The 8,957-nt window shown below is 48.8% G+C and overlaps 1 protein-coding gene across 1 annotated transcript; it reads left to right on the top strand.

Moving 5' to 3' along the window:
* Positions 1-646: 646 nt before the first annotated feature.
* LOC146173166 (uncharacterized) lies at positions 647-8,659 on the top strand. Its single transcript, XM_084584844.1, has 4 exons — positions 647-917; positions 5,845-6,021; positions 7,701-7,782; positions 8,447-8,659. The coding sequence occupies exons 1-3, from the start codon at positions 686-688 to the stop codon at positions 7,763-7,765; spliced, it is 474 nt and encodes a 157-aa protein (XP_084440970.1). The 5' UTR covers positions 647-685; the 3' UTR covers positions 7,766-7,782; positions 8,447-8,659.
* Positions 8,660-8,957: the final 298 nt, after the last annotated feature.

Raw genomic sequence — 8,957 nt, 5'->3', positions numbered from 1 at the left:
ATTCCTGCATTGCGCGTCGCCAACAAAGGCTACTTAGCCTTCAATGATAGTCATTCAATCCGTAGTACCCACGCAGGCGCACCCGGCAACGAACCAAGAGCGGCGACCGCTCCCGCTCCACTCTCCGCTCAAGCCATGGAAGTCTGTGCTGGCGAACCGCAGATGGTGAGCACCTCCTTAACATGCCCCGCCGGGGTGGCGCTGTGGTTACGGCTCTCGACTACTTTTCCCGAGGATGCGGGATCGAATCCCGGCCTCGGCGGCCGCTTTTCGATGGCAGCGAAAAGCAAGGCGCCCGTGTGCTGTGCGATGTCAGCGCACGTTAAAGAACCCCAGATAGTCTAAATTTCCGGAGTCCTCCACTACGGCGTCTCTCACAGCCGGAGTCGCTTTGGGACGTTAAACCTCACAAACCAACCATTCCTGAGGGATAATTACTGCGCCTTCTCATTTTTACACAAACTGCCTTTCGTTCCATCTCCCTTATTCATAAACCGCGCAGTGAAGCCTATATGAATAGCTACAGCGGTCATCCTTGCCCGAAAAGCGTGCTCAGCAGACAGTTTTTCGTGTTTGCAGCATTGACGACCAATCCACCCAATGTCCAAAACGCCGCGCTTCCATGCGACCCTGGTGCCGCCGTGGCAGCGCTGTGACGGAGATCGAAGTCGTCTGCCTCGGAGGAATGACTGCCAGAACACTTCGCGGCCGGGTGGGTCAGGAAAAGGAACTCGTCTGGGCGGCAAACGTGGTCAGCCGCTGCAACGCCATCCGATCCAGTGAATACCGGTGCCTCTGTAACATCGTCGAATGGACGTCCACTTGCCAATTGTCCGCCTCAGCAGAGCAGAATTCCTGGGACCGAGGCCCGGATGGCGTCTCCGAAGGTCTGAGCGAGACACACAAGGGGCACTGCGGTGAGAACTGTTATAGTGGATACTACGTTCTAGAGGATACCTACCTTGTAGGAAGCGGACCATGGAGGAAGGAAAGAACCTAGGAGAGGCCCTGACGTCACTTTTTTGAAGCCCATGTGGCCGCGCCGCGTCCGGACGCTGCAATGTCTCTCCTTTACCCTTTCTCCGCGATGCTCATGTACCTAGGGCCCTTAGCAACGTTGTTGCCAGTGGCCCGAGTTTTCATAGCAACAGCGTCGCCGTTGCTAATGGCCCGACTTGGCTAACCCTAAATTTTGACGTCACTTCCGCCACACTTTCTCCAGTGCATTGGGAATGGCAAGGGCCTCTCCTAAGTTGTTTCCATCCTCCATGCTGTGGACAAACTAGTTTGCAGCCCATCAACGCGCAACGTTTGGACAGTGCGATCACAGCTCTGTTAATTGGATAGCGATGGATGTATACTAGCTTTGCTGCGTGAAATTATGGCAGGCTGCTAGCATAAACGACAGACGTATTTTCATTTTGGTCCACGCTTTGAATAAAAGTTGTCTGAGGCGCCATGAAATACCTCCCCCTCGCACCCCTTCTTCCTAAAAAAAGAAAAACGAATGATTGCGTCGCTTCAAGCACGAAAACCATGCATCATCTCGAAAAAACAATATATACCCTGTGTCCACCTGATATGCAAACATTCCAAAATAGAAACTTGCTATTGCAGTGGTTAGCTTACAGTTATTACAATATAGTAAAAAAACGACGGAAACGAGTATTATGAAGAACACCTTTTTACTACTAGAATTTTTAAACAATTATGAAAATGCAAATCATAACGCGAAGGTTAAATGCGGAGTCTTTGAAGCCGCTGCACCCTTCAGAGCATTTGGCAGCGTCCTGTGACCGCGCGTCCCATACGTTGGCAAGTAACGTCCTGTCGCATCCAAGCACGCATCGCTAGTAGATAGTTCCAAACTGCGGTAACATCGCACAGCACAACGACGAGGCGTCCGTGTGCTGTGCGATGTCAGCGCACGTTAAAGATCCCCAGGTGGTCGAAATTACTCCGTAGCCCTCCACTACGGCTCCTCTTTCTCTCTTTCCACTTTCACTCCCACCTTTCTCCCTTCCCTTACGGCGCGGTTGCGGTGTCCACAGAAAAACAAGTGAGACAGTTACCGCGCCTTTCCCTTCGTATAAATAAATCAGTTTTTTAAAGCAGGTAAGCGCGATAGGTGGCAGCTACGCGGGAATACTGGGTGGAAGAGTCTTGCGAAAACCTGGTACGTTCTGAAGGTCCATGAACCATGAATTCTGAGAGCCCTTGCGCGCGTACAGTTTAGCCACACTGAGACAACGCTTTTGGGTCAGTGCAAACTAATGCGGCCGATAAGAATCCCTTTCCGGAACGCGGCAAATATGCGAGTAGCCAGACCCGCAGACTGCACTGTGGAACAATTCCAGTGAAAGAGCATAAACACCTCACGATCGCTTACGGTGACTATAGAGTTAGAACAGTAACGGTAGTGTCATGTTTTAGCGATAGCGTCTACGTGCACCTGTCGAAACGCGCCCCAGGACATTTTCCTTGGCCGCGAAAATCTTGGCATTGTTAAACGTGGTGAGAAACTACTGCTTCTGTCATATTTGCAAGTTGGATGTAAGCATGAGCGCTATGGAACGCTATGGGCTATGGAACGAAAAATGGTAGGGGTAAGATTAAGAGATAGGAAGCGTGCAGAGTGGGTCAGAGAAATAACTCAAGTTACTGACATTCTAGTGGAAATTAACAAGAAATGGGCATGGGCAGGACATGTAGTGCGTAGTGCGAAGAGAGGATAACCGTGGTCGGTTAGGGTAACAAACTGGATTCCAAGGGAAGGAAAGCGTAGCAGGGTGCGGCAGAAAGTTAGGTGGGTGGATGAGGTTAAGAAGTTCGCAGGGGTCAAGTGGATGCAGCTAGCACAGAACCGGGTTAAGTGGAGAAATATGGGAGAGGCCTTCGCCCTGCAGGGGGTATAGTCAGGCTGATGATGATGATTATGATGATGATGATGTAAGCATGAAATGGTTACGGGCATAGCACATTGCTTGTTGATGGTACTGCCATGGTATTGAAATTGCTCAAGTGCTCGCAATACCGCACCACGAGCTTTTCTAATGACAGGTACGAAGCGCGCTCACTCTTACCAGTAGACCAGGTAGGTAATTGCGGTCATGCGGCGGCCTTGCCACCTTAGTGAGCTGCTGCATAATCATAACGTTCTCGGTTTGGGAGAGCTATCAATGTGTGTCGCAAAGTGATCACTTTCCGCATGACGCTTCCTATACCTCTTCTTCCATCCGATACCATTGCTCCTCTTAAGTAACTCAGCCCCGCCGGGGTGGAGCAGTGGTTATGGCGCTCGACTATTGTTCCCAAGCATGCGGGTTTGAATCTCGGCCTCGGCGGCTGGTTTTCGACGGAAGCGAAATGTAAGGCACCCGTGTGCTGTTCGATGTCAGCGCATATGTTGAACCTCAGGTAGTCAAAATCTCCGGACTCCTCCACTATGGCGTCTTTCATAAGCTTAGTCACTTCGGGACGTTGAACCAACACCACCTGGTGTTGGTTGAACATCCTAACCTAAACCAAACCATTTTAAGCGACTCTGTCAACGGCGGCTCTGAAATGCAGAACAGTGCAGATCCGTACGAGGCTATCAGAGAAAGAGGAGCCGCAGTGGAGGCCTACGGAATAATCTCGACCACCTGGGGATCTTTAAGTGCGCTGACATCGCACAGCACACGGATGCCTCTTCGTTTCGCCTCCATCGAAACGCAGCCGTCAGCGGTTGCGATCGAACCCGGGTACTCCGGCACAGTGGTCGGGCGTCTTAACACTGCACCACCGCGGCGCGGAAATGGCTCCTTTTTCTCTTTACATTTTCGCTCCCACCATCTTACCTTCAATTTGCGGCGCGGGTCAGGTGTCCACAGAAGCAAGTGTGACAGATACTGCGCCTTTCCTTTCCTGTGAACCAATATTGTCATTACTTGGCTATGAAGAGACGCTGACCTTACTAGAACGTAGGAGAAGCAAGGCGTTCGAGTGCTCCCAGTGCATTTACACAGCCATCTGCTAAACACAGATACCAAGAGCGGACGATAGAACTCCGTGAACTCGATTGCAAATGCGTGAACGCTCTTCGACCTGCCGTCGCTTCCACGGGCGTTGTTAGGCGGGATTCTCCGCCCAAGTGTACGGCAACCGTAGCGCCAACGTTACGAGGGCTCAGAAGACCGAGAGAGCATCCCTAGTGAAATCTCGTTCGGTGCGCGGATGAGGAGAAATCGGTGTCGGGATGTTGGCTATCGGTTTCATTTCGATATCCTGTGAACGTGGCCGTCCTCGGTATATAGAATCATTTCTTGCCTAATATTTACGTTATTTCGCATAGAAATTGATGCACCCGTTGTTTGCGCAGCGTTCAGGGTGTTTCCATAGGATTTATCTGCTATTTGTTGCATCGAGATAGGGAATCTAACGGACGGCATATTACGTACTTTCGTTTATATGCTTTATTTGTAAGTGTAGACGTCCAACGATGAGTTCCGCAGAAACTGCGCCATAAATTTCCCTCAAATTCCAAATCACATAAAGGCATTCATCCCAGCTGCGGTGGCGCAGAGGTTAAGATGCCCGATTGACAACCCGAAAGCCGCCGGCTGTGTTTCAATGGAGGCGAAATGGAGCAGTTGTGCGATATCAGTGGACTTTAAAGATTACCAGGTGGTCAGAATTACTCCGTAGCCCTCCAGTACGGCATCGCTTTTTTTCTTTCCAGCTTCGCTGTCACATTCCTCGCTTCCTTTGCGGCACAGGTCAGATCTCTCCTGACGGACCGCCGCTTGCGGCGGGGGCTTGCCTGCCACCAAATTTTTATCTGTTATAGGCCGTCATTGCACCCGCCACCGCTTCGATGGTGGTCGACGGCTGCTGTAGCGGCGCGCGTCTCTCTCCTTCTTTTTCTTTCGCCGGGGTGGTGCAGTGGTAAGACGCCCTACTACTGTGCCGGAGTACCCGGGTTCGAACCCGACCTCGGCGGCTGCGTTTCGATGGAGGCGAAACGAAGAGGCGTCGTGTGCTGTGCGATGTCAGCGCACCTTAAAGATCCCCAGGTGGTCGAAATTACTCCGTAGCCTTCCACTACGGCTCCTCTTTCTCCCTTTCCACTTTCACTCCCATCTTCCTCCCTTCCCTTACGGCGCGGTTGCGGTGTCCACAGAAATCAAGTGAGACAGTTAAAGCGCCTTTCCCTTCCTATAAATAAATCAGTCTCTTCTGTCTGCACGAGGCAGTGGAGGTGGCTCAGCTTCAGAGCCAGTAGCTGGCCCGTGTATTTTCTTTTCCTTCTTCCTACAGCCACAACACTGAAAATGACAGATACTGCGCCTATCGTTTCCTCTAAACCTATTATTATTATTAATACGACGTTCACCATCTGAGCATGTTTCACAATTCCAAACCATAGAGCAGAACCATGTTTAAACGTGCCAAACAGCGCTTTCATTTGCTCTGATTGGTTTAAACCTAGTTAGACACCTGCTAATTTTACGCTATAGTTTTAAGTTTGTTTCAGCGAAAGGCCGCCGTTCCCTGCACCTGGCATCGTGCGAACAGCCGCCAGACGAGCGGAGAAATTACGAACGATATGGCATCAACTTTTGCCTCCACTCCTTTCCGTTATTTTTTCTTTTTTGCAAACGTGCAATGACTTCGGAAAATCCGGTGCCATATTGAGGCACAGCGCGTTGCCCTAGTATTCTTACAAAACGAAGTGATGAGATTTCGAAACACTCGCATAATGACCTAGAACATTTTGTTAGAGAGCATTATAATAAGAGCATGCTTCTTGCGACTGGAATCTCGGCTACTATGGCAACCAGCTGTTTCGTATTTCCTGCACAGAAGCCGTCAATGCGCGGAGGACACTTCTCGAGTCAGATTCGATACCGGCGCCAGCCGCGACTTCTTGGAGTACAAGCATGATCCGTGTCCCTCCTCGAAAGCCGCTGTTCGCGACCCTGGCATTCCTTCTCCACAATGACATCTCCGCCTCACCTGCGCAAGTTCCAGGACTCAGAGGTATGTTGCATTACCTGCATTTCTTCGTGGTGCGTTTTGCATCAAGCGCGGTTTAGGCCTACTTCGTTCACTTCTGTGCTGTGGACTTTATAGGCAATCCTCTCGTACGGGACACAGTCTTCAGCGTCTATTTGTGCTGCGCTCTGCCCAGTCGGAAAAAAATACAGAAACATTTCTGATGTTACGACAGAATTTCTGTGCGGTTTTTGACGGGAAACATCTTTTGACAACAGAACATTCTGTAATAACATCAGAAATTTCTGTAGTTACAACAGAAAAGTGCTACAGAACTACAGACAACAGAAATATACTATAGAAAAACTACAAAACTACAGAAAAGTACTACAGAACTACAGAAAAATCTGATGGTTACGACAGAACTACAGAATATCTTGTCGTATTTTTGACGCAGTTCTGTAGTTTTTTTTTGACTGGGTGCTTTCATTCTGGCTCGGCTGGCATATTGAATTCAATCTAATTTGGATAGTATTTACACATTTCAGTGAATAGGGTGACCCTAGGTAATGAAATTAAGATTTAGTAAGCTCTTTTTTTTTTTTTTTTTTGCAGGGCCGGAGGTGCGGGGTGGTACAGAGATAAATATATTTTGTTAAAAATAGTTACGGATAAGGATGTGTCTTCAGCAAACGGAGGGTCGTGTGCATTAAAATTGTCAGTTGGTAAGATCTCACTACCAGTTGAGCACAACCATAGATGCTGAAGAAGAGAGCCTTCGTGTTATTACGGCATGCATACGCCATTGTAGAACGGTTTGGGGCAAGACGGTCACGACGGAAGAAATTACACTGAAGAATAGGTACCGTTACGTGGCTGCGATGAATAGGTACAGTCTTTGTCAAAAGTGTAGATCCCAGGGGGTCTGCTTCTGAGCCACTTAGTGCGGCTTGTATTGAATGTCCGTTGTTCTAAATCGATTGATCGTGAGAAAATTTATTGTCCTATCATCTCCAATGGGAAGGAGCTCCCCTAAACCAGCGCCACTATGCGGCTCAGAAGCATACCCCCTGGGCTCTCAAAGGTTGTACATATACCAGCGGCCCTATAAAGTATCATTTATCGACGCTACACGGCACAGTCTTTGTGGCTGTTGAGTGAGCCTGTTAAGACGCTCTAAGCAAAGCATTATCTAAAGCACTCCGTGCAGTCGCTTCCAGTCAGTGGAGTCGGAAAGCAAGTCACTATGTAATGGGCGATGTGAGAGAGAGCGTCAAATGCCGGTGGCATAAACATCCAAACCGACCCTGTGAACGCGCAGGTGGCACTGAGGGCTCCATGCATCATGGCTTAAGTTATATTTCTACGCTTCCTCATGCTGCCATAATACAGTTGCAGTTGGTACTTAGCGCCTGCGATTGATATGAGCCGTGTTGAGCAGCGCTCAGCCTAGAACACTTCACATCAACTCCACATCGACGACTGTTCGAACACGTCAAGCTCAAGCAGGGCCCCCTGCGAAGCCTCTAGTATCTGTCCAGATGTTTCGCATTGTTTAACGGCATAAAGAAAAGCGTTCGTTATGTTACTCTATGACGCTCAACAAGACCCGCCATTGTGATTTACGTGCCAAAAAAATATCAAGAGAGCTTTCTGTAAATATATGTTTATTCCTCTGATGTACTCGAATGCTTAACCAGTACGTGCTTGCGTCATGTCCGCAGGCTACAGCGGCGGCCCAAAACAGCCACTGCATGAGAACCCAACCAGGAGCACTAGGCGGAAGTAACGGCAATGCGTTGGAAGGTATTACCCGTACCTCTTTTTAACGGAGATATGGTAATCAACCAATCTCCGAACATTTCTCTTTCCCGATTAAAACAATTTCCTGGCTCTCTCTGTTAATAATGATGCCTGTTTAGTTAGCATCAATGCAGCGTTTCTTTTTCCAGCAGCTCTATTAAAATCCATGAGGTCATGACTGAAAACGATATCGCGATCTACAGCTTTGAAGGCAATGGCAGTGCAGTCGAGCAGGAAGAATGCGCATCCACAAACTGTATTGGCATGGCCAAGGTTCATGTAGGGAAGACAGGCTAAGCTCGCCAAACCATTTTTACCTTGTATGCGCTAAGTAACCTGTACAGCCGACGCCAATTAGTACTGAATGACTTTCTAAGTTTACCTAGAAGTAAAATTACACTGTGACCCTTCAGGCGCAGGAGGAATGCCGGAAAGTATGCACATGGAACCTTCTTTGCTGGGCTAATGACGTTCAGATGTATTCTTTAGTATTTTAACAGAAAGCAGCCAGCGGTCACTGCGAACTAGAGCATGGGGCATTTCTGCTGTCGATTTGTGTGAAGTTATTTATATTCGTGCAGAGTTTCCGAATCCACGGCATCCGAATTCAGCGCCCGGTGATCTGCTAACTGCGCTGTGACAACGGCTGTTCAATTTTTGTTTTTAGGTCTAACTGTTGACCAGACATCCGAAGCATTCAAAGTGATCGAGGGCGTATGTTTCTTCACTGGGAAGCTTCGTCTAGCGACAACAGAGTCAACGGCTGCCTAATCGGATTGACAACTTCTGGCTCGTGGATGAACGGACGCTTCGTCACAGGGGTTGGCGTCTGGTCGTTCTGTGGTTATTAATAATTTCAGCGAGTAAAGTTATACGTACGATTCGGAAAAAAAAAAAAAACACGTGTCCATTCATTCTCTTGCCACTCTGTATGGCGCTAATATACAGGTGTTTAGTTCACCTCATCGCAGTGGACCGAGCCGGCGATGGTGTTATCGCGGTGATTCTACTAATGGGTCACTCTTGCTGCCAACCTACCACACTGTCCAACGCCAGTACTCGCCCGACACGCCTTCTCTCGAAATATCTCCTGGCACCGATTCTTGTATACTGATTCGCTTACGCTTGAGTGTCCATATATAGACCATTAATATATTATTCATCCTTAGGCCTAAACG

Source organism: Amblyomma maculatum, chromosome 11 (assembly GCF_055883805.1).
Source record: "Amblyomma maculatum isolate TAMU_Amacu chromosome 11, ASM5588380v1, whole genome shotgun sequence".
Lineage (NCBI taxonomy): Eukaryota > Metazoa > Arthropoda > Arachnida > Ixodida > Ixodidae > Amblyomma > Amblyomma maculatum.
This window is presented reverse-complemented; position numbering and strand designations above follow the sequence as displayed.